This window comes from Larus michahellis, chromosome 4, assembly GCF_964199755.1.
Source record: "Larus michahellis chromosome 4, bLarMic1.1, whole genome shotgun sequence".
NCBI classification, from domain to species: domain Eukaryota; kingdom Metazoa; phylum Chordata; class Aves; order Charadriiformes; family Laridae; genus Larus; species Larus michahellis.
The window spans coordinates 82,788,434-82,814,517 of NC_133899.1; the positions used below are offsets into that span (position 1 = coordinate 82,788,434).

Below are 26,084 nucleotides of genomic sequence, written 5' to 3' on the forward strand. Positions count from 1 at the left end.
AGTACCCATGATGTTTATTTTAAAGATTTTTTTTTTTTTGTGAGCTGCAAAAAAAGCAGTTTTCCCTCCACTCATTTCCCCATCCCCAGAGCTGCTGTTTGGTCAAAGGATAAGATGTATCACCAAGGCTGAAAAGAGTTGAGCATTAACTGTCTCTGTAAAATGGTCCTACCAGAACAGGCCTCAAATGCACTAAAAGGAAGGTCGTTCACTCCCTTGGTCCCATCCATCTCACCAAGCCACTGTGGAATAACAGTGGATGTATTTACCCTGCCTGACATGCATGATTCCCAGCAGAGAACAGCCCAGTAAAGGAAGCTCCATGGGCTTTCAGCCGCTACACGCTGCTTGACTAAACGGCACATTTCATCACTGGAGCTTAACAGTTTCACCTGCTTACTGATCTTTATCAGACAGCTGGGGGCTTTCAAAAAGAGCACTTATTATTTTCTTGTGATAAAACTGAAATTTAACATAAGAAGGTTGCTCTTTTAGCAGTAAAACACTTGCTGTGTAATATAAATTGTAGGTGAGATTAAGGTTCCAAAGGATCTTGGGGAACTTTTTTAATGGATACTTAGTGGGATTTTAATAGGACTTAATTTGGGCACTCCAGTGTGTCAGGAAACATTTGAAACCTCCAACCTTCATATAGTTGATAGAAATTACTTGTTCTGGCCATCGTATGTAAACTACCTTCTATGTGATCACACAATACAAGACCTCCTGGTGAAAAAGAACTAACAGACTCTACAACTCAGAACCTACAAAAACGTGTTGAACGACCACACTTACCCGTTAGGCCTAAGGTCAGGCAGGGGCCTGTCCAGTGGTAAGCGATCGCTCAGGTAAGCGTTGTAGCCGTAATACTGGAACTGTTTCAGTGCGATACGTCTGTTTTCAGGACTGAGATCCTGGCCCCAGTGAGCAAAGAGAGATGAGTCAGTGAATGCTTCAGCAGGATTTTCTTCCAGTTTTGGTGGAGCTTCTACAAAAGACAAAGACAAAAAGAAACAATTTTAGACTTTCATTCCAACAGGCTCTAGGGTACGTTACTTTAAAAAGCGTGACTTTAGGGAGAACACCACACAGAACAGCACATGCTGCCGGCTTACAGCAGCCTGTAAGTCTTGACATAACATGTCCTTCACCTCTTGTGACAGTGTTAACTATTAGCACTTAAGGCTCAAAATTTAATATTCAAAATACAGTTAAAAACAATTATTTTTCATTACAATCACACTGAAGGCCGGGACTGATAAATCTAAATGAATTAAATTTCAAAAGGATTCTTATCAGACAACAAGAATGTTATTCTGGTTTTATATACAAAGATGAACTATTTAATTTCAGCCTGAATTATCTTGCCAGAAAAAGATTAAAGTTTTGAAGGGGAAAAACAAAGACAAAGGAAGAGAAGAGAGAGTCTGTACAGAACACACAAAATGGCTGCTGAAGTTTTTGTGCAAAATAAGTTCTTTGAAACTACATGTTCAACAGAGAGAAAAAATTCACTGCACTTGGCACCCATGTTTAAATAGCAAACCAGTTTCAGTCACACAATAATTTTATGGTCCAGTTTACCAATCCAGGCTATTTGAATTTACGATGATACTACTGGGATTGCCACTTTTTAATATTTGTGTCATTATAAAATGCTTTTGTTCCACAATGCCACAGATCTGGCTTCTGCAACAAATAGAGAAGATGGGAAATTATATACCTAGAACTTAGTTTAAGAAGATTTCCAGTACAATGAAATCACAGCACTCGTTCTCAATACTGAGTTGCTCAAGAAGTCTGTTCAAGGTGACTTGTAAGGATCTCTGTATCAGTGCTATCTCATCCCTCCAACCAGCCCTTCAGCCTTTACTCGGGTGACTACAAAATCTAACACAGAGAAACCCCCCCTCTGTAAACGCTTTATGATATACAGTACACTAATAAAGAAAGATCAAATGCCTTACTTGACCCCAGTTTGTCATCAGAAACTATTGACTCACAAAGAAAAAAACCCTTGGTTTTCTGGAAGTCCTAACTATTTATGAACAGTCTCCATGGCCATTAACAACTAACAAACTAAATAAAAACTCTCATATCCGAAGAGCTAAATTCACAAACCACAACTCACAGAGACTTAGGTAAATAAAAGAGAATCTTTGAAAAGTCTTCAAATGGGTCCAACAGGCAGAAACTGTGTGCAAAGTCCTCCTCAGTACCCACACAATCACCTACAGACCTGAGAGCTGGCTTAAGGCAGCCGCGTGGAAACACCTAAAGAGAACAGCGCATGTACTAATAGTGCATACTACCAGAATTGTGACGCCCAAAGAATGCCACAAAGCACAGTCTTTGATCTCTTACTAAAAAGAACCCAAAATGCAAAAACATAAATTGAGAAGATTAAGTTGTTTAATCTATTCAAGATGTTTTCCTTTTCCCCCCCGACAATACTGACAGGAAACTAATGACATTTCCTTCCCTGCATTACATTCCAACCTCTGTAAATAGGTAATGTTTTTTTGCTTGTCTAAGTACGGCCTCCCAGCCTGAATCCTGGAATTGGCTCCAGCTCTTCAAAGATGAAAGACACGCCAAACCTTGCTATCACACAGACAAATGTGACAGAGTGGAGCTTGGGAGTTTACATACAACTTTGCAATGGAAACTGAGAAAGCTTGATAAATTCAGATCATTTTAGAAGGTCCTAACTTGAGAAAGGCAGAACAGTTTTTAAATACCAGTCCAAAAATCACAGCAATGGAGAAAGTCACAGGTACCTCTATCTGTTCTTTGACAACTATGTGGTCTCCACAAAACCAACCTGAATTTACAAAAAGAAACTCACAAACTGTCTTCACATCATACGAGATATTTAGATCAGGTATGTTCCCAATCCTGGTGCGTAGAAATTAATGTTGCTTGGCACTTTTCAAGAACGTGTACATTCATGCTAATCGAGGAAACTATGCAAATATTTTTTCAATCTATTCTGTATCTATTGAGTTTTATCTAATCATTTTGTGGGCAAGAGTATTTCTTAAAGTGATCTACGAATCTCTTGCTGCTTTCTGATTGAAAAAACTCTCAGTAATCCAGGTTACTGGACTAAGATTTTCCAGAAATGGATATCTGTGAATTTAGTTTACCAGCTCTAATAAACCACTTGCCAAATACAGCCATTTTTTGTATACTAAGCAAACATGTTATTTCAATACGTTGCTCTACAGGAAAAAAGCATTAGCAAAACTTTTCAATTAAAATTCTAATCAATGGAATTAAGCACACATCTCTGATGACAAAGTCTTTCTTGTCTTTATTTGTCTGAAAACCCTTGAGGGAAGTGACTTTATTCAGGAGGTCTCTCACAAGAAATAAAAACAATTATTATAAGACCATCAGCTGCCTTTTGACTAATCAAAAAGCATACTTGATGACTTAGTCTCTGAAAACAGATCTTGGCCTGAAGTCTCACAGTCCGTTCTTCTTACCACTTGCTTCTACAATTGCAGAATGATCATGGGAGGTTAAGGCTCAAAGGTGAGCCAGTAAGTAGTACTGCCTGAAGCAATACTAAGGTAGGCACATTTATCTGCTCAGTTATTACTAAAAACAAAAGATCAGTTCCATTTTTCCTGTGGGAAGAAAGCTTACCACCCACAGTACGTTGCTGCAAAAGCTAACACAGGGTCTTCTCCACATTAACTTTTCACACCATGCAAAGAGGAGCACTCTACACAGACCGGAGGCTGGTATTAACTGACGCTTTCCCACTAAATCAATCAATTGGTACCAGAGATAAATCACCCAGATGTCAGCTGGCTGGACACCTGGGCTGAGGAAGTCTCCTTCCAGAAGCCTGGCTGGTCATAGCATCAGCGTGGGGTTGGTCACACACTGCTTACCTGAGTGAAAAAAACTCATAGCTTGTTTTCCATGAGCATCTGCATGTCTTTAACTCATACTTTACGGATCATGTTTACTGGTTATGCAATTAACATTATTATGAAATCTATTGCTTCATCTGATCTCATTGACTGCAGCCTCCAAGATGGAAATTCACTCTCCTCTTCCTATTGCTCATTATGTAGACTAAGTCAGAGACACCAATCAGAAGACACAGATTGTACATGACATGGAACCAATTCTCTCCTAGTAATAAAAGATATTTTTATTAGAAATTGAAGCATGAATTAACTTGCATTAATAGTGCCCTTGTAATGAAACACCCAAATGCACCGATTTCAATAGTCTTTTCTAGTGTGTTAGGCACAAATAGCAAGGTTTGGGTTGCAGAGGGACTGCAGGAGTGGCCTCTGTGGGAGAAGGTCAGGTGCTGCCCTATGTCAGATGTAGCCACTTCCCCAACAGACTCACTACTGGCCACTTCTGTGAAAAAACAAAGGGCAGAAAATGACAAGGCAACAAGGGTACAACGGAGCTGCACAGAGAACAACAGAGGAAAGAAGAAAACGAGAGAAGACCAAGGTCAGGAGAGTTGGAGGTGCCCCAAATTGTCTTTGTTTCTTAATACCCAAGTTAGTAATGAAATGTTTGTTTTAATTGGTAATAAATTAAATATATGCTTTCTTCAGAGGGTGTACAACCAAGCAGCAAACTGACAACAAAATGTCTATCCCTTATTATTAAGAAACTGCAGACAAGCAATGTGTCAGAAGTAACAAGACAGACCCTATTCCATCAGAAGTTACGCATTTCCTTTTACTAATCTGTGTGTTCTGCTGTAGTGCACCAGTGTATCCCTTTCCTTCCTCTCCCTTCCTTCTTTTGTTATCTATTTATAACCTATGCTTTGTTAGTTTTTCTCAATACGTCTTTGTCTCTGACAGTTTTCATAAGGCAACTCATACAACTGTTATTCAAAGAACAATATGATTAAAAAAACCTGATCAGACAGTAAGGAACTTAGGACAGGATTTTCTTGATTACCACCAAGCATATTTATAGCATCATTTGATAACAGCTAATAACGGCACAGAAATTGTTCTACCCACCATGAAAATGCAATTATTTCCAGGGTAGTTCAGAACAACCACTTAATTTACAACAGCATTCTTAAATTGCGAAAGGAAGGAAATGAAGACTATTGTATCCACTGTAATTGTAGCAGTCTTCAAGCATCTTGGCAAAATATAATTATTTAATTACCTTTTGCATAATGTAATTATTTAATTACATGGGGATGTTTTCTACCCAACAAATGCATCTCTCTGTTTCAGAACCAAAACAGCACCGATGCATTGGCTATGCAAAGGTTTAGCAGTGGCCTTTCCTCAGTTTTGTCACCAGTATAATTTTATGTTGCATCAACCTATTTCTTGTATATCTGCCATGTAAGTGCTGATCCTGCCCATTCATACTTCCTTATCAAGAATTAAGAAAGAACATGAGAACATCAGAGGCTGCTTCAAGCTTCCGATGGCCTTAACTAATAAGTTCGTGAACTCATGTAATAACATTAACAGCTGGCATTTGGTAGATTAAATGGGTAAGAAACATTGCTGTATTCAATCTAATTTCAGTGGTACCTAAGGCACAATGATACTAAAGCATCTATAAGGAATAATTTTTAAAGCAATTTAGCATCTAAATCTATAATTGGCACTGTGGCTGTTCGTATTGTATTATGATTCATCTATAGAAGCCTTTAAGCTTTAAAATAAATCAGTTGTCCTCTCTTCCAATACAATATCTGCAATTAACAACTACTTGGTTTACAGAAGAGGTCATAAAGACAGCCTTAAACAGTAAGAGTTCAGTACTTCACAAGTCAGTAGACTGCATGTGCTTTATCCTCCTCCGTGTTCCTTAATTTGGACCATCCACTGCTACCAGTAATACACTTTTTTATCTCTTTTTTTTTTCTTTTATTTATTTTCCTAAGCTGTACATTGCATAACTTTTCTCCAGGTTATGACTGATGCTAAATTGTCTCTGTTGTAATGTTTTTCATGATTTCTCATGCCTGTCTCTCCTTGAAGTTTCATCATACAAGAACAGCCCCCCTAGCTGTTAAGAACCATTCTACCAATAGAACCCCAAGGACTTGATGTAAAGAACCTGGATCAAAATATGCAACAGAAAATGGGAGCAGAAAGGCCCATCCCTAATGACAACTGAGAAAATTCTGGTAACATAGTTACCTTATGGTAACTAAACGAATATGGTTCTGCATAATGAATTAGTAATTTTTGTAAAAAAGCCCCTCACTTACATGCATATTGCATACCTCAAAAAGAAACTCTCTTCAGAACAACACTGCTGAGAAAGAAGGGACTAACAAAACAGACAGCTTCAACAGAAAAGCACAATGACATCATTAGCTCTATCTCCATAAAAACCTTTCAAGCTCATTAAGAAGTACTCATTTTTTTCAGCTTCATTCAGATTTATTCCTAGCAAAGGTTACCATGAACATGTTTACAATTAAGAGAAAAGATCAAGCCAGAAAAGGGTTGCAAAAACAATTGCAGGGACAGATTCAGAGATTACTTAAGATTTGTTTTGGTTCTACCCCTCATTTGACTGCAGGCCTACTCACAAAAGTGGCAGTGTTTCATATCAAACATTGTGAAAATGCCTTCCATGGTCTCAGAAGTACTTTACAAAATCTGCAGTGTAAACTTATATGCTGATTTCAGTAATTGCCAGTAACAAGAAGGGATAGGCAGTAAGTCAGCAAAAATACCCCTATGTCAGCTAAAGACATGCAGAAGGCATCAATAATTGAGCAAAACTACACATGCCCAGGTGTATCAGGTCACTCACAAAAGAAAAATGAGTCAGAAATGATGCCAGGATGTAGGCAGAAAGGCTTTGATAATGTGCTCTTCTGAGTTCTCCAGTGCTTGACACCTTGATTTACCAGCCTAAAAAGGAAGGAGCATGCAATGATTGAAGAGTTAATGCAGTAACCACGTCTTACCTTACAAGATGGATTCACGATGCGAATCTAAGTAGACTATCATTAAAGACAAAATAAACCTCAGCTCTCTCTGATGTTCAGCAGCCAGATTTTTGCAAAGTCAGGATAAACTAGTAAATGCTTTTATGAAAGAGTACCATAATTTGATGACTGACTTTCTCACACAACCTCAGCAGCCTTCAGATTCTTGAGGCAATCACAAAAAAGCTCACAGCAACTTTATGTGTTAGATTGTCTCTGCTGGTACTCTGAGAATCATTTCAAGATTTTAAGATTTTAAGTACCAACTTTTTCATAGGCCTAATGACCTCGGGCTCTGTCTCCCAGCACTCAAAAACCCTGTATTCGACTTCTTGCAGGTAGTAGCATTTCAGCTTTCTGTGGAAGAAAGGATGCTTTCATCCTTTTCCTCTACACGTGCCCTTCATCTGTTAGGTAATCTATACCCTCTTGCCAGCGGCTGTTTCTAATCCCAGACTTCCATTGGGTCATAGAGCCGAGCCTTGATACAGTTTTTAGAAGTGTGAAAACTTTACCTAAATTTTGTCACACAGGAAGATACACAGAGGGAAATCCTAATTTCAAAGTCTGTTGTAATTAATGCAACATGTTACCAGCATCCTTAATAATTACAGTCTGACAATTCCTGCCTTGGAAGGCTGATCCCATGCAGGACCCTGCTATAAATCCTCTACCAGATGAATAAACCTCTGAAATGAAAACACTACCTCCTGTTTGTACAGCGTGATTAAACACAAACAGGCAACAGCAGAAGCAGCTCCCCAAGATGCAACACTGCATCAGCCATGGAGAAAAGTATACTCAGAAGACAAAAATCTGAAGTTACAGAGCTTCCCGCAGAAAGGTTATTTTAGGTATTCTCTCACCCCTCAAAAAAATCACAGTACTGCTGACAAGGTGTCAACGTTAATATTGTTTTGTGCTAAAAAGTGAATTTTACTGTTTTGAATATTCAAGTTAATTCCTCTTGTCAGAGTCTAGTTTTGTTCCCAAAGAACTGACTTTAACGAAAGTGCACCTAAGAAAAAGTGAAATATCTAAGTGAGTTAAATTCTGCTACCACTGCTTACTTACAGCTCAGTAAGTCATACTGAAGTTGTCAGGGTTCCTCAAAGAGACTGACAGAGCCTGTCAGAGTCTGTCTGTACAGAGCACGAAAAGCAGTGAAGCCCTAATCTTAAAAAAACATAAATGTGATCCAAACTACATACAAAACACACAACCACCCTGAGAGGATTCAACTCAATACCCAGTCTTTGCATAGTCCAGCACACTCTGTAGTTAGTGTCCACACTGGACAGATCAGACAGACGGGGAATGGGAAAAAAAGAAGCCAAAAAAAAGGTGATTCTTTCTTGAAAAGCTAACTGTCAAGAAACCATGATAATACTACAAGTAGTATTTTCCCTGTATGAATGACACAAGTAGATATAAACTAAGAGACAGAGAGAGGTGTCTGGAATCTTTACCAGGATTCACGCCCACACCAAAGTGCTCTGTGCTTTTTTCCTCTTTCATTTTTGGCCAAACAAGCCATCCTGGAACCCTGCAGAAGCCTGGAACAGATCCAGCTGGGTCTCCCCCGGCGCCACACGTTGACACCAACGCACCCAAACTCTACACACAGAGCCTGATCTGCTCCCCAGGGCAGGGCTGCCATGTGTCTCCACAGCATTCTCCCCTGTATTCGCGTTACCTAGATTTTCCCATTGACTGTTCACTAGACAAGATCGTGGGGAGGTATTCATTTATCAAATGCACGCTCATAAAGGGATTAAGTTAATTGTGCCACATATTCTCAATAATGTACTGATTTGTCATTTCCTTTCAGGCTCCTCTCACAATCATCAGGGTATATTAGCTGTCTGCTGATAGAAAGATCCATGAGATCTTTGAATTCAAATTACGAAGTTCATATTATCAAGTCTTCTCAGATCTGAAATAATGGAATGCGTTAATATATTGCAAGAGACTGAAAAAGGGATGCTAACATGTATTTACTGAAATTCAGTGACAGGAATTCAAGTTCTTACACAGCAAATGGACAGCCTGGGTATGGCAAGTTTGGTTTTCAAGTAATACAGGTAGAGTAGCAACAGAACGGGAATTGTTGCAGTGACAATCCAGCTCCTGAAAATGTCAGAGGGCAGCTCGCTTCTGGTAAAGAGTCACCTAAGACTCGGCTTCACGTTGCTCAGCATCAAGGCACTTGGAAATGTAAGAGATCCAGATGCTTCTCCCAAGGAGGAGACATGGGGGAAGCCACTGGTCCCAGAAGGCTGCAGGTGACTGGTACACAATACTGCAAGACCTTCCACATACCCGGGCTATGTGTCTCAAACTTAATTTTATTTGATTGGTGTTTGGCGGAGATGTCAGGCTGCAAACATAGGCAGCTTTCGGGTTTTGACAAATGGATGTTTGTCCCATTTCTACAAAACTCTGCCTGTTCTACTTAATATACATGTGGGTATGTTCACCCAAAAAGGACAGGTGTTCATGTAGAGAAAAGTTAATCGTTTCCTGCCTTGGCAGACTTTGATACCCTAACAGTTCCCAAAAAGTCACTACACAAAAGTTACTTTACACTGAACCCAGATGTTTGAAGATGACTCTGAAAACGTGCTCAGCGCTAGAGGGCAGCGTAAGAAACAGGAAAATTTGTCTTCTAAGAGAAATCTGAAGTTTTTAAGACTTAAGAACTTGCTAAAGAGCTCTCAGAACTGCGAGCAGCAAACTTATGAGCTGCTAATTAACCAGCAAATTCTATTACAGTTGTTATTTCCTAAGGGTAAGAAAACATATAGGAGAAAAGTAAAATTATGTCACCAAGCAAACACTAAACTATAAACAACACTTTATAGGAACAAGGTCTTGGTAAGGGCTCTATATTTCTCCCGTAGACACTAGAACTAGGCCATTCTGATCTGAATACTCTATAAATCCTGGACATTGTTGTTTCTACCAGATACCTTCTCACTACTAGCCTATTAAATTCCCCTCTAGCCATAACTTTGCCGTGGATATGAATCAGGCTAGACAGGTCCCTGCATCATTCTGGCACAGTTAATATAAAGTTACTACAAGCCTGGACAACCTGAAACTGAGTAAAAGCTTTTAACTTACTCAAAAAAGATTATCAAAGGAAATACGTACTTTCAAGTACAATCAATTTCCTCTGATAATATTTACCAGATGAAGACATAGAGCTCTCTGACAGGTACCAATACTGCACTTGGAAGTATCCCCTGCACTTCCTGTATCCCTTGACGCCAGTATTTTGACAGAAACCAATTTTGTCTTCTCAAATGGGTAAAAGGCTGATTTTCAAAAAATACATTATAAGGATATTGAAGATTAAGGAGTACCAAGTTCCAAATCTTCAGACTTTCTAAAACACATTTTTAAGATTGTCCAAAGTAATATCTCTCCACATACTTGGAAACCAGATTTTTAAAAAGCATGGGTTCATTTAAGGTAACACGTCATTGCTTAACTACAGGCCTTCAAGATAAAGGGTGGTCAGAAGAATTGTTTATTGACTATCACTTAAAGAACTACTGTTGTTTCATTACAAGAAATACATTTTAAACTGCAAAATTATTTTTCTCATTTCAAACAATCCTGTACTTAAAGCGCTAAGTTAAACTCAACCAGTAGGAAAACATGCAACAATTTTTGGAATAATAGTCTAATGATACAATAATAATCTGCCAAAACCTGCCTGAAAATTAATTTGGTGACCTTATTTCATTCAGTTTGTGATACATAGATCTCAACATTAGAAACTACAGTGCAACTGTCATGAACTGGTAGTGGGACCCGTAATCGGAAGAGAGGAATAAGATGGGCACAATTACCAATCTAATTTTTTAGATAAGCAGCATGATAGTCTTGTTCCAAGTCATGGTTCTGGTTAACAGGAATAAACTCCCCTGCAATGCTGACTAGATCAGATTGTCAACTAAAGTGCTAAACCAGTTTAAGCTCATCATCTCTGGTGTCTGTTGCTTTGTGAGAGTTACGGCACTGGCCTAACACGTTTCTTGGCTTGGACCAAAGAGACAGCATGCTATTGCACAGAATGGCCACTTTTTAGTTATTTGTGACAATATTTTGCAAAATTCCCATCAAATTTCAGTATAGTGAGCACTAAACAAACAAACACAAAAGAATATACAAATTAAAACTTAATTTTACAGAACAGCCAAACAAACAAATTCCATGCCTACAACCTCATACTTGCCTAGCAGGCCGTCATTAGGTAACTTGGTTACACTGCATATTTTTTTTTCCAGGCAAGAGTGGAAGACAACAGAAATTCACAGACGAGAGACCATTTGCACTGGGGAAACAGAGAGCTGCCAGAAATAGAGACTGCTTGTATTTGATGCTCAGTAACAAAGCCGAATTTCTAAAAATTACTTTTCTCACTTCCTTATTACCATGGAATAAATAAGGGAAAACACGGGAGATCACTTTTGGAAGGCCTAGTATTATGCAATTGCACTACTGCCTTTACAAGCATTTTTTATTTGTAAATGGATGTGAAACAACAACTGAAATATCATAGAACTTTTGTGGTTTTGTTTGGCTTTTTTTTTTTTAAATTCAGACTTGGCTCAGTTTAAATTGGAGTCAGATAGGATTAATCAAACATTCTTGGTAAAACCAGTAACTAATGGTTACTGGATTAAAGCTATAAAGATTTTTGCTCAGAACGCACACCATTTTTGCCACTGGATGGAAGAGGATCTCTCATACAGTACTGCGGCAGGAGTTTTTCCACATCTTTACTTCTCTGTAATTGCCACTGTCACAGAAAACAGTGGAAATGTCATCACTGACCACTGTAGGATGAGTGAGCAGTGGACACAGAGCCCTCTAAAAATCTCATTTCAAAGATGACACTCAGATTCTACAGATACTTCATATTTAATATACACAACTTCTAGATGAAATTGTCAATGTTGAAGCTTGCTGTATTATTTAGAACTTTCACTCCCATGCCCATTAAAATCCATACCTTCTTCTTTTATTCTTTGTTAAGGAGCTGACGTGTTGGTCACAACAAAACCCCTACATGCCGAAAGTCCTCCTGCAACTGGCATTAAAAGTTTTCCCAACTTGCCTAGTTCCGTTCTTGCACATCATGGAACTTCTTGTGGAACCTTGCACATTGGGGAACCAACCAAAAGAACTGCATTTTACAACAGGCAATTTTATCATTACTGGTAGAATGGTTAACGAATGTAAAGTTTGATTCAAAATCCAGCTTATTTTGTATTTAGAACTAACATAAAGTTTAGATGATAAATAACTTTTGGTCGGGGTTTTTTTGTTTGTTTGTTTGTTTTTTGTTTCATTACCATGGCTTAAGGACAGCTTAAGTCATAAACAGAGTGGACAGCTGCCTGGGGTGGCAGATCACCTACTTTACCTATTCAAAAGGAAGGGGATGACTTTCTCCACCAGTGGCCCATTGCGTGGTGACAGGTTACTGCAATTATTGCTCCTGACCAAGACTTCCCTCTAGCTTCCTGATCCAACCCTGTCCTGCAGCTTTCCTCTCCACTCCTCCTCCCAGCAAGCCAAAAGGGTGTGCAGAGGTCCTCTGAGAGAAAGGAGGAGGAGAAGCAGTAGCAAGACCATGGACCTCCAGATGGACTGATGGGACTGAGTGGGTGGGGAGGCAGGGAAAGAAGTGGCCATTCCAGGTTGACTTCCAGCCCCCTCCTGTCTCCACAGCAGCACCCGACTAATTCCTCCCAGCCTAGCTACTAAAATAATGAAAATACTTGTTCATGACATCCTCCTGTCACCACAGTTGAATAAATAGTTGCATACATTAGGCACTAGCAATCCTCAGCAAGTATGGAAAGGTTTGTAAAGCAAGCTTGAAGGGTACAGATGTACAGTCAATAAAATCTACATATAAAGAGCACTGTGCAAAGGCAACAAAATAAACCAGGTTCCACCGTAAGGCTTAGGCTTAGAGACCTCTCAAAGACAAGCACAGTGAGTTCCAGTGCAAGAAAGGAGATAAAAAGATTTGGCATATTCCACAGATTGTAACTGCACATGTTCCTAAATTTAGGCATCTGCTTATGTGCTTACTAAAAAAGGAATCTCATCTGCATTTAATGAATAGCAGACCACATTTTTCTTTGGGATTAGTGGAGTTTGCATCTACGCAGCTGAGAGGATTTAAAAGCTCAGAGTGCTTTATATCATAAACCCAAATCTATGTCACCTGAAGTAAACACGAAAGCACTTAACTATTTTGAAAACTTTATTTTGCCAAGAGCTGTAAGGCTGTGACGCTAATTAGAGTCATATGTACAGCTTTTACTTTTACATAAAACTGAGTAGTTACACCAAAAGTAAAGTCCACATAAGGAAACGGGAACTAGCTCTCTTCTATACTCACCCAACTCAAAGCACCAAAAATAGGCTTCCTCTTTCAGTAATCACATAAAATGAGATTTTCTCTGCTTACTGGGCCGTACTGAGCTTCCTCAGATTTGTTCTCCTTCACCAACTTCCATTCAGTCCTCGAAGCAATTTTGTTTGGCCCCTTCTTCACAAACACAAAAATTCTAGAGAGCAGCAGCTCCCTGACTCAAGACAGTCTTTTCTCTTTTCATAAATGCTTTCAACATTACGATAAATGCTGTAAGCTGTTTCACCACTTCCACCAGAGTGTATCACTGGCATCTCAGTAAACAGCCATTTTGGCAAGTGGGCCTGTGCTTGGCAGGGCTCCTATTTCAAAAGTAGTTTTCAAACACTTGCAGATATAACTGTACATGCTTGGAGTTAGTTCACACATTCAAGATCTTTGCTAAGCTACCCCAACAGATAGAGATTCAGATTTAAATGAAACCTGACGAAATCTGAAGAACAACAGGGCGGTTTTGAAGAAAAGCCCACGCACACTTCTGTAAAAGCATCTTCCGTCCCCATTTGCCATTGCTCTTATCATTCTTAAAGCACTAGACATACACAAATGTAGCAGCAGTAACTACATTTTAAAGATTTGCAAACTACACTGCAATAGAAAACAAAAACTAAGCATAATATAGCTTCTCTGCAGAAAAACATGAATTACCAATTAAAAGTACTCCTCCATCTTTGATACCAAGTATTTGTGCTAATGTTAATAGCCATAATAAACTGAGATTATCAAGACATCATGAATTCTCCTTGAAACAGTAAGAAAAAGTAAAGAAAATTAAATCAAATTAAGTCCTCAGGTTTAACAGGTATTTGGTAAACACTGTAAGACTATACTTATCTTTAACTTAGTTTTGGAAAAACAATAGTGAATCAAAAACATGCTAAAAGAAGACAGTAAGTCATGCAGACAACAAGCAGTCTGCATAAACAGAAGGCAAAGAGGATTTTCTAGATTATACCCAGCAAATACTTTGGTTTGTTTACTGTTCTCAGCTGTATGAACTGTTTATCCTACAACATGGCACTGTGAGAAATAGCTACTACCTGAGGTTTTATCCTCTTCTGTGCTATTTTAAATACTGCAGGTAAAATTACTTTAATACTTAAAACATTCTGCATTTCCTTTGCAACTTTAAAGTCCAGAATAACTTTTACAAATATGTTTTATTTGAAGCTGGATTAACTCTACTCTTCCCCTGCTTCAGCTGTGTGAAGAATGGAAGCATCTGACCAATGTCAGCTCTGTGGGCTTCTGCTCCATTAGAAAGATTGTACATTTTCCTGAGTTCACACAAATATTTCCAAAATTTGATAAATACATTAAAAGAATGAAGAGGGTATCTCCGCAGTGTTATCCACTGTCACGGTCATGAGATTCCTCTAAAGACTGGACTGTAATGAAGAAAGAATGATAGTGGAAAACTCCATAAGCACTGTTATTCCTCAAGACAAGAGGCAGAAGATGCGCTCGGTTCTCACCAGAGCATACGACTGCCCACGGACTTTGGTGACCATTACATGAGGCAAGAACTGGACACTGAGTGTCATTCCACATTAAAGCATATGATCTTCAGATTAAAGGAATACAGACACAGTTTTTAAAAGCTCTATCTTTGTATCCACAATCAGGTCTCTCTCTGGAAAATATGGCAATAAAATCAGTAAAACCAGCAGGACAGCAAGGCTCAATGATTTAATATTTGTTAAGCAGTTCGAAGAGATAAAATTGTATGTTTTATACTTTTCTGAACAACACGCCAGGTTGATTCCTCAGAAGAAATACTGTACAGTTTTATGGACAGGAAGTTACGAAGCCGTGAACGATCATTACGTGGGGAAAAAAGGTGCAGTGACATGATCGTTATTGTTGAAAGAGATCTAAAAGATTACAACATAGGAGGAGCTTCTTAAACAGGTGCTGATTGCTACAAAATGACAAATTCCACTATGATTTACACTAGAAATTAAAGACATACAGAGACGGTACATACAGAAGTGGTCGGTTGTTTTTGTTTGGGGTTTTTTTTTGGGTTTTTTTTTTTTTATTTTTTTAAAGTCATCACAGTCCTATCAGAATTTTAAGAAAAAAAATTATAGCTAGATCAAAAAATGAATCAAACTTCCGTTGAAAACAGAAATTCTGTTTTAAAATAAAATAAAAAGCAAGAGAAAAAGATGAGGAATCCAAGAAAAACTGAAAATGCTGCCAAAAAAAGGAAACTGAACAAAAACCAAGGAAAATTCAATCTATTTTACAAGACACAATGGGCACTTCAGTTAGCAATTTTTCACCATAGAACTACAGATTTCCATGCAGATCTACCACAACTACAGTGTGAGAAGTATTATTGAAAAGGGCAGAAATTCACAAATCAACCTCTTTTAACTGTGCTAAACCAACACAGAAGAAAGATGAGACTTATGTTTCTACATAAGTAGAAACATCTCCGGAATTTTTAATTTATCACCTTTCTTGCAATGTAAAACAAAGTTATAGTTTGCCAAAATTCAGCCATGTCGCTTTTCTTTTTGTCCTCTTCCCACACCTGTAGATCACTTTCTGATAGTCCCACAAAGCAAAAAGGACAAGGGGAAAAAAAACCCCAAATCTTAGTGGGCATATATTTTGAAATTACACAAGTACAAGAATTTTCTAGTTTTCTATTTCCTTCTAACAACCCTGCGTATCGAACATCCTGAAGGGAAATACAATTGTTAAGATTAACAGATGTTCATTTTGTCCAAGATTAAAATCAAGACTCTGAAAGGAATGTTTACAATCCTTTCAATGGTGCTCAGCATTACTGCACCCCCATTTAAGCCAGCTGTGCCCACTGCACAGCACTTCCAAAACCATCAATATCTTATTGAGTTACTCAGAAAGACCGTTACTTACCGAGCTAGCCACAGTACTTCTGCAGAAAGCCTATTCTTCAAGTTATGCTTACCACCAATATGGTCCAAACCTACCATTTACCAGAGAAACACTTGACAAAAATCACAGATGGACATCTTATCAAAGAAATGCATGTTTTTTATCGTTATGTAACTTAAATTAATCAAGTTTGCAATATGCTTCAAAAAGATGACTGCACTCTGCAGCAAATGCATTTTTACTCTCAAGTTGCTTCTCTAGAAAAATCTTTTAAGTGCTTTGATAAACATCATTACATTTAATGTTCTCTTGTGTTTTCCGGAAAAAACAAACAAGGAACAACAAAAAACAAAACAACCATCAAAAACCATACAACACAAAACAGCCTGGAAAGGCATTACTAATAGTGACTGAAATAGCTTAACTACTAGACACTTAGGGATCTTACCACACTCATACCTTTCAGGCGGGACACAAGCGACACTCAGATGTCAGCATGCCCATTATGAAACCACTCAGGCAGGCAAGAGAAAATGTAAGGGGCCGAGAGCTTTGTCTTGACTACAATGACTCACACGCTTTCTGCTGCAAGGAAGTACCTTCTTCCACTTGTGATTCACAGCTCTGAACGCTCTCCTGGATTTACATGTCCACACGTTCTCTTAAAACAGCCCCACAGGTCTGACCTTCCTCTCTAAACAGTTCAGAAAAAGTCCTTCCACTTTACCCAACATTATGCAGTAAGAGCATCTCTACACAATACAAACCATCCGGGTTTACTTCTCTCTCCTGTGTAAAGTGATCTGAACCCACATCAAGGCTGTACTGGGACCCATGACAAAGCTGCTTAAATGAATGAGAGCACAAGTCCTGCTACTGATTTGTACCAGATAAAGATCTAGAAGAACATTTTAAAATAGTCTATTACAGGATAAATTGTCATCTCAGCTATATTAAAATGGATGGGAGTAGAATTTGCCTAAATTTAAAAATCTGCTGAAGGATACCACAGTTACATTTCAGGTAATTGCACAGAAGTATTTTCTACAGGTTCTTCTGTTCCACTGTAAAAGAGAGCAGAATTGGACCTGGATCCTACAGTCTGTGCACTAAATAAAGGAGTGCATTTAGCAGATATCTCCTATGCATATAATCCCAGACGGGTGGTTACTAATCCTAGCTGTTCTAAATAGAAACAGAATTATCTGGCAGTGTTAGCATACATCAGCAAAATGACTAAAAAAAAATGAGTAACGAAAACTGACTTTCACCAAATTTGTGGAATACCTTTAATAATAGAGGACCAGAGACTTCATTATTATATTATTTATTATTGTTACTTTTAGCCGAGACTATTAGGTTAGACAGTAGAAGAATATACTCTGATAAAACACCAGAGAACTGTGAGACATTCAGATTTGAATTTACATATTGCTTTTAGGAATTGTTATGCGCGATAACAGATTTCATTAATCCTGAGGTTATGTACAAAATGAAACACAGTGTTTTTTTCATTTGCTCCACCTGCCCAGCAGGTGTTTGAAATCTGCAGGGCTTGCAAGTTAATTACTGATGAGTCACTAGGGTGGGATGGGCTAATTAAATTCTTTTTGAAAAAGAAAAGAACGGACAAATCATTTTACAAAAGGAGTTAGAATATTAGCTGCAGAGTAGTAGTGAAGGAAGACATTCCAGAAGCAGCCAGCTCTGAAGAGAATACTTGAGAGGAGCTGATTTTACTCTGGAATAGCTATTCATCAATGAAACCAAAGATTTTCTACATTCACAGTGGAAATAATTTTTTTCTAAGAGCAAATGAAAATTCTTAACAGTTTGTTTCCAATTAAGCTTCACTCCTGGAGAAAAGCTGCCCTTTAATACTTTGAGGCTTAAACACAGTTGGCATAGATTGACAAAAATCAGTAAAGGCTCCAGGAATTTTGTAAACAAATCCTTGCTTGTGGCAATGCCAGAGAATTAAACGTCTTACCTGGAAGAAATGGAAGCCAGGATATTTTAATACAATGTTTTGTTTTACTCGAGTTGTTTTCTAAGTGCAATCTCTGAAAAAGGAATAACTATGAGAGAAATTGAAGCCAATTAGAAAGTGGGAGGTAATTTCCCCGACAGGAGAACTAAAGCTCATTGTGTTAGTCCTAATCAGCATCTCCAAACCCTAGCTGGAAAGGTTTCCTAAAGAAGTCCCCACCCAGTGTTTCATCGTGTCACTGGGGAAGAGTGATTGGGGAAGCCTGCTGAGGAGGCATGGCTTTCGCCACGAGCAGAGCTACAATTTGGCTGAGAACATTGCAATGAATCTGCTTCTCTTTCCATCTGGCTTTAAAACGCGCACATGGAATCCACCTCTCCATGTTGTTGACTCAGCCTTTCTCAGCGTGATCTTGAGATCAAAAGTTATGTCAAGGTTTGCTTCTGTGGCCCATACTGACATTTAGTCAACGGCCATTGTCTGAAAGAGGTCAGCCAGTGTACAAGGCAGTTGGAGATTTAACTCCAGGGTCACTTTTGTATTTTAAGGTAATTCACCAGAAAAAAAAAAAAAAAAAAGTCTCTTTTTCAGGAGCTTAATGCTCCCAGATAGCAAGCTTCTGTTATGCTACCCAGGGCCAGTAAGCTTGCCAGTGATTACCCAAACACTGTTGCAAAGAAGTAGAAACCCATACCAAGAGAACTCCTACACTGTCATCCATCCTAGTTTCAGAATAGTGGCCTCCTAAAAGGTTCAGCGAAGGAGTGCTTCTGACTGTTATTAGCGTCTCTGCAGCTGTACCTAAGCCAATGCAGGAGTTTAAAAATACAAGCAAGGAAATATTGATGAGACCTTTCTCATCTCATATAATTTCCACGAGAGTAGGTTATTCAGAATCAGAAAACTGAGCACAATCTTGAATGGTTTCTTCTCCAGTGAATGTTGTTACAGAAGGTTCTGTTCCTCCCTGACATATATTTGCTCTGATAACACTTTCTTAAGTACTTCTCTGCCAAAGACCTAGCAAGTTGTGGAGGAACAGATGTCTGTTTTTCCACCATCACTTCTTTGGCTTCATCTACCACCAGATTCTACAGTTTCCCAATGCTCTCAGAAACGGAACCGCAGGTACCAGATTTCCACTTATTTAGGTTGTTAGCTCCAACTACAGTCAGTGGAAGCTTTGCACTGTTATTTTCCCATATACTCTCCAGTCTAATTTTACATGATTTTCATAAGTAGAACTTCCTATTTGTGTTGATGATGCGTTCTCAGTATTTTTCGTCTGCTCCTCCTGACATCTCAACTTGCTGACTCTGGCCAGCTTTCAAACTGCTGCAAAGAGTAACAACCTCTGGGCACGTGGAGCGTGCAAAGCTGCCTAACACTGGGTAAGTACTTACATACCGAAACAACTCCACCAAAAAAAAGTGCATAGCCTTCAATGCAAAGAGCTATTCCTAAGATACCTGTTGCCTCAGACCAGAAGAAAAAGAAGAAAATGCTGAAACTTAAGAGCCAAACTGTCCACAAGCACATCCAAAGCCTCCTGTGGAGGATGATGGTTGCACTGGAAACTTACACCAAGGGTAATTTTCTCCTGTTGCCTCTCAAAGTATCCTTCAACAAAGGTAAAGGAAGAAGAGGATTTAATTTTCTGCCTAAAATAATTCCTTAATTATCTTTGTACAACTGAGCACTTACAGAAAAGAGAGAACGTTCTCCCCATGGATCTCATTTTCCCATTGTAAAACAGGGATAGCATTGCTTCCCCTGCCTGGGAGGAGTATTAAAATAAAGCTACACTTCTGAGCTACTCAGTACCAGCCATCACTGAAATGCCTACAAAAACAATAAAAATCCTCTTTCCTCTCATTAGCAAAGACGTTAAGAGCAGCCATTTTTTACAAATTCCTCTGCATCAGCAGATAGTTTGCATCACCAACAATCTTCAATTACTCGCTGTCCCTGTCCCACAAGAAGTTAATACTGAAGATGCCGCTTTCGCTGTTTCCAAGCCACCTGCCTCTAACACTCGCTGTATTACAAGAAGCAGATGTTTACTACAGTTCCATTTCCTTAACTAGTAACAGCGGATTTGTTTTGTGCGTAAGGAGATTAACTAGATTTTCAAACCTCTTTGGAGCTCGGATTGTGAGGAATACTTAATATTTCAGTAGAACTATCTTCCCCGCAAGGAGTCACGTGGACCCAGATATAAATTGTCTTACAGCCTGATAAGAATTTCCTTCTGTGAACAACAAATGTTAAATTGTTACCAAGAGGGTATCCATTCCCAACTGACCTAATCGTACAGCGTGTAAAGAAGCAAAAATGCTAATTTTCAAGTTAGAAGATATGGCATTGAAATGATTTTGTTCAGGCAAAATCCTTTCTTTAAATTATACCTTTTAGCCCTAACAAAATGTGTGCTGCTTTGCTTAATTATACGGCCTGCTTTACCCCTCTCTTTTCCCATTCCCCCTTTTTGCTTTTTCTTGCTCAGAGGTATGCAAACCATCTGTGCAGTTAACATGGTCTAATAACCGCCTGCAAATCTGTTTCCCTGAAAGTGACATTACCGGAGCTGGAAGGCCAAACAGTACCAGCTGCTCGCAGGAGCGCAGGCTTCCACAGCACAAGGTCTCTTCCATTTGCTCGCTCTCTGGCCTTTCCACATGGACAACACATGAAAATATCTTAAGACTCCACGGGTCTCGTACTTCTGCTTGTGTCAAACATGCCCACACAGTTAATAATTTTATAATACCAGAGCATAGTATTTGAGTTTAAATGCCAGTATTTCAAATAGTTATCTGGTTTTCACATCTCTCATTTCTTTGAGAGACAATGTCCAGTAGGCATCAGACCCATATTGAGAGAACTTCTGAAGAAGAGTTTTTTGCACTGACTTTAATAATATCTATTTTAAATAGAAATATTGGCACTTATTCTCAACATAGTGCCTGGTACATATATTTTCCCTACATGCTGCACTTTGCTAATATCTGCTTTTTTTAAAACGACTTTTCTTTTATTGACGAAAGGGAAAAATCTTCATCTCAAAAAGGCTAATAGAAGTGTTATGATTTGTTCTTATAATGCTAGACCATTAGAAACTTTTCTGAACTTTTACTGAAAAGATACTTAAATTTTATTCTCATGACCTGCATAATATAGAAACATATGCTTATTTTTATTGCTTTTTAAATAAGATTTAAGTGATAGGGATAATTAAAACAAACCAACTCCAAGGGATTTACATTCTCCATCTCTGAAGAGGAAGATTCCAGGGTCAAAAGAATACAACCTTGGCCCACAAAAAACCAAAGCATGTTTATATGGCCACTGTCTTCTTTTAAATTTTTACACTGTTTTCTCTTAGATTATATTTGGGAATCTGGTTCAGAGATTTACATTAAATACTTCATGTTATTTTTTAAATTAAATTAGCAAATGTAGAAATTGTATATCTAAAGTGACATGTTACACAGTCACACCACCAGCCAGAACACTTCTTCAGTAAACAAAACTATTTTTACTGAAACACTGACATAATCTTACTTTGAATACCACTGGCCTAAAGATGACTTGCAGCTTTAGAACAAGTACAAGTGTTGCAACTGGAGCAAAGACTTACTTTTGACCAAAGCTAAAACCTGTATCACAAAAAGAGCCCTTTTTTCCATGTTGGGCGGGGGGTGTGTGTGATAATCTAATTTAAATACACTCAACTCTAAGAAGCTTCTTATTAATGGTATTTTCTTCTGGTAGCATTCACACATTAATGCTCACAGGTTCCAACCCTTAAGAAACGCCATGTTGGATATCTCTTAATACATATCTCACGATATATTGCTGCCAGTGTAAAGAACGGTAGAAGCAGAGGACAGGTAAGAGCAAGAAGAGAAACCGCTTTCATTACATTCCCTCCGATGTACTAACCAGCAAAGCAGAGCTAATGCGTGGAAAGTAGTAAATTATGCAGGGAAAAAAGGCAATATAAATCTGTTTTGTCTTGGACTAAAAGTATACTCTACATGCCACCGTGTTGTTCCTTCTTGAGTTTTCAGCAATGACTACTCAGATCCTCCTACCAGGGACCGATTCAGCCCTTGCTAATTTTTAATTTAACTAAGTACTAATTTCTAAACCACACCTTTGAGGGAAACAGTCCTTAACAGAGAATATAAAACATAAGGGGATATTGGAACAGTAATCCCTACCTTGTTTTACCATTTAAGGAAAAGGAGTTATTCTTTCATGAATACCAGTTAAATGAACAGCTTTACATAAAGTATATTCAGAGTACGAGTCTTAAAATAAGATACAATATATCTTCTCAATTGGTAATAAGACATACTGACAGAAGAAAATAGTGCTGGAAACTGGTATAACCCAAAACTTTGTTGCACTTGTTGACTGACTGATGAATGATCATGTCTTCCCGATGCTTCCCTGGATTTCCAAGGTCTACCTTTTAACACGATCAGCTGTTTATCTTCTAGTCTTACTTGACAAATAAAATTAAGTAGTTTGGATTTATGCTAGCTTCTTCACAGAATTTCCATTTATAAACACAGAATTCAAATTTCTTATTTAATATTTCCCATTAGAAAAGGAGAATGAGGAATGAGATTTTGTCGTATTTGTCATATAATTCTATTTGATGTCATTCCTCTTTCAGTGATTTCTATCTGCATAATTTAATAGTTCATTATCATATTACAGCCACTGAATCTCAAATAGCTGGTAACGATCATATTTCAGAACCTGTTAGCATCCACTTGCTACAGTCCTGTTCTTCCCACCGTCCATCTGAGACACTTCCAGGTGGTCAGTGGGGCGGAAAAGTATTAATAGTTTTACAGTAGCAGGGAAGAAAACTTGCATCGTACCATCCAACATCCAAAATGTTCAGATGGATGTTTCTAACCACCCTAAATAGCGTTCTGTGCAACTTTTAGTAATACTTTACATTAGACTCCATGTGCATTATTTAAAAACAACCATATAGGATAAATGTTTGGAGCTTTTTTCTTTTCATCTTTTCAAATATTTAAAAAAATGCCTTTCCCTGTAAAGGAATTAGCTCTATATCTGGATCTAAAATCATTAGTATTTCTTTTATCTCAGATGCTGCCCAAATCATACTCTACTTATTAAATAAGAACAGTATCCAAAGTCAAGCGTATAAGCACAGTCAATCGAGCATGAAAAGACACATGGATTCCTCAGCCAGGAATCAAGCTGGATTTTCTGTCCCCCAAATCATTTTTCCCCCTCTTCTTCCTCAGAGTAGCTTCCATAAAAGTCACTGTAATAAGCTGAACTATTTCTCCTATGCTACTTTGTGGAAAATTAGCTCCGGAGGACTGAAAGCCCCACAAGGACATTTCATCGTAATGGCTGCTGATTCTCTGTAATAAATCCAAGCAAACTCAGGATTGCTTCCAAGGTCAGGGAGGCCAGTCTGCATTATTATTAAAGATTAATGCATATTTACACAAAGTAATATCTATGAATCTATTCCCTCAGATCAAGAAAGCTAATGACTCTGTAGCTCATAAAAAAACCCCACAACTGTCCACAATTTCTCTGTTATCACAAAGGCCAACCTAACCCCCAGTCTTCATCTTAACAGCAAAACCAAAATTGCGTGCCAGGGCCTCGTGGGTCTCCAGTTTCCATTCAAACAAATATTCTTTGATGCCCAAACTTACCCTTTTCACAACTTATATTATACTCAATATTAATGCAAAATTGACTTGGATATGTTTTCCTATTGCAGTCCTAGAGTAACTTTTTTTTGTTAAAAACTATTTCATAGAATCACAGAATATCTCAAGCTGGAAGGGATCTGTAAGATCATGAAGTCCATCTCCCTGCTCCTCGCAGGACTACCTAAAACTAAACCATATGACTAGGGGCATCATGCAGACTCTCCTTGAACTTGCTTGGTTCCGTGACCACTTCCCCGGGGAGCCTGTTCCAGTGACTGATACCTGTGTTTACCTTATAGAAAGTGACTTTGCAAAATGCAATTTGTAATTCTACATGTGTCTGAATCTGTAATATGTAGAAAAACGTGACTATCAGGTTGTCTTTACTACATCTTACAGACTGCCATGACCTACGGCCTTGTTGAATCTTAGTTTCTTCATGATGTGTTTCCATCAACACTGAAATGCAGCTACTTACGAATGTCTGAAAAAAGGGGACATCAGGTAGAAAGGCACAAGAGAGCTTGTTCTAAGCAAAGAAAGTACTGTAACCAAAGACACTGGAGAAAAAAAACTCAGATGAGAGCCACAAGGAAATATTTTTTTTCATTACTAGAAAGTCTCAATTTTTAAAACTACATATATTGGAGGCCTATTATATACCAATTTAAACGCATACTAATTTATGCTTCACTGATTAGGTGTACCATAATCCATTATGATATTCTAGTAATTAAGAAGTTTTGTTACCTACATTTTAAAAATGTAATTTGGAATAGTAAAGGGTAGGTATGACTGAAACATTCCTACAATGTCTACAATATAAACATTTTTCTAAACAACTAAAATTCACTGAAGGAAATATATTCATGCAAGTGTTCAGTTTATGCATAGATGGGATTAATTATTTGGATGAAAATTCAAAAACTTTCAGAAAGTTCATTACTCTTTCTGTGAAATTAAATATCAGATTGATCTCTTAATATATGGAAGCCTTCATGAAAAGCCAATAATAAGCTACTGAATGAGAATTTAGATTAGGTTTGAGAATTTTGTCTTCAAGTTAGGAAAGCCGTCTGCACTCCTAACAGCCACCAGCACTATCAAGCTCATTACTTAACAAGGGCAATCTAGACAGTAAAAGCAACCAGGAACTCAGAAGAAATAGCTCTTTAAGACAAGAATGCTCTCTGGTGACACACTACTGATGATGACTTGTATGTCAATGGCTACAAGAGATGTAAAAATGCAAAAGCCAGAAATTTTATCTGCAAGGTTGGACTATCGGATGTACTGAGTACTCCTCAGAATACAACGGAAAAGATTACTTGATTTTAGTAGTGTTTGAGTGTAATTATCTATTCTGTACCTTGCAAAATTTAAAGTGATCTATAAAAAAAAAGTATTAAAAGCATCTTCCATGAGTTTGATGATGCTATTTATGCCTCTTTTTAAGAGCCCATAAAGCAACTTGTGAAACTATGGTCTCCCATACTGAGCAACTTCGTGATGATGCTGACACATCAGTTTACTAATTAGCACATACTCTGCAATTGCAATTATGCTTTGCTTCTTTTTAAATATCTTTGTACAATGGAAATATCTCTATAGCTCTGTGATGTTCTCAATATGCAGTTAAAACCTTTATCATACTTATCTATTTATTAACTATCACAAATACAATTTGTCACAACAGTCTTTCCAAAGAATATTACTGTTAATTTATATTACTCAAGCCCAACTCTGCCTTGAAAATTTTACTTGACAGACATTATATTTGGAAAGTTGATACCTATTGGGAGAAAAGTTTCATACCATTTTAAAAGATTTGACATGGTAATAAGTAAGCACAGCTCCTCTAAACAACAAGCTATGTTGGTACTTTCCTGTAAAGTACCAAACTAAACATCCTATAAAGTACCAAGATTTGAAACAATTACGTTTCCCTCCTAAAAGCAGAAAAGCTGCTTTTATTGTCCTTCAGACGTTTCAGTGAAAAGTTCTCTCTTTTTCTCTGCAGCTCTGAATACACCACCAGGATGCCTATTCTTCCATATGCACTACAGAACC

General features: G+C 38.0%; 1 protein-coding gene across 13 annotated transcripts in view; it reads right to left on the reverse strand.

The window, feature by feature from the left end:
• Window positions 1-26,084, reverse strand: part of GALNT18 (polypeptide N-acetylgalactosaminyltransferase 18) — a 281,814-nt gene that overhangs the window by 160,135 nt on the left and 95,595 nt on the right. For all 13 annotated transcript variants that reach the window (XR_012586860.1, XR_012586862.1, XR_012586861.1 and 10 more), the window contains one exon: window positions 796-988. Coding sequence is in view for 10 of the 13 variants with exons in the window: in XM_074586017.1 (XP_074442118.1) it covers window positions 796-988 (193 nt within the window). In the remaining 3 variants the exon portion in view is untranslated. The remainder of the gene's footprint in view (window positions 1-795; window positions 989-26,084) is intronic.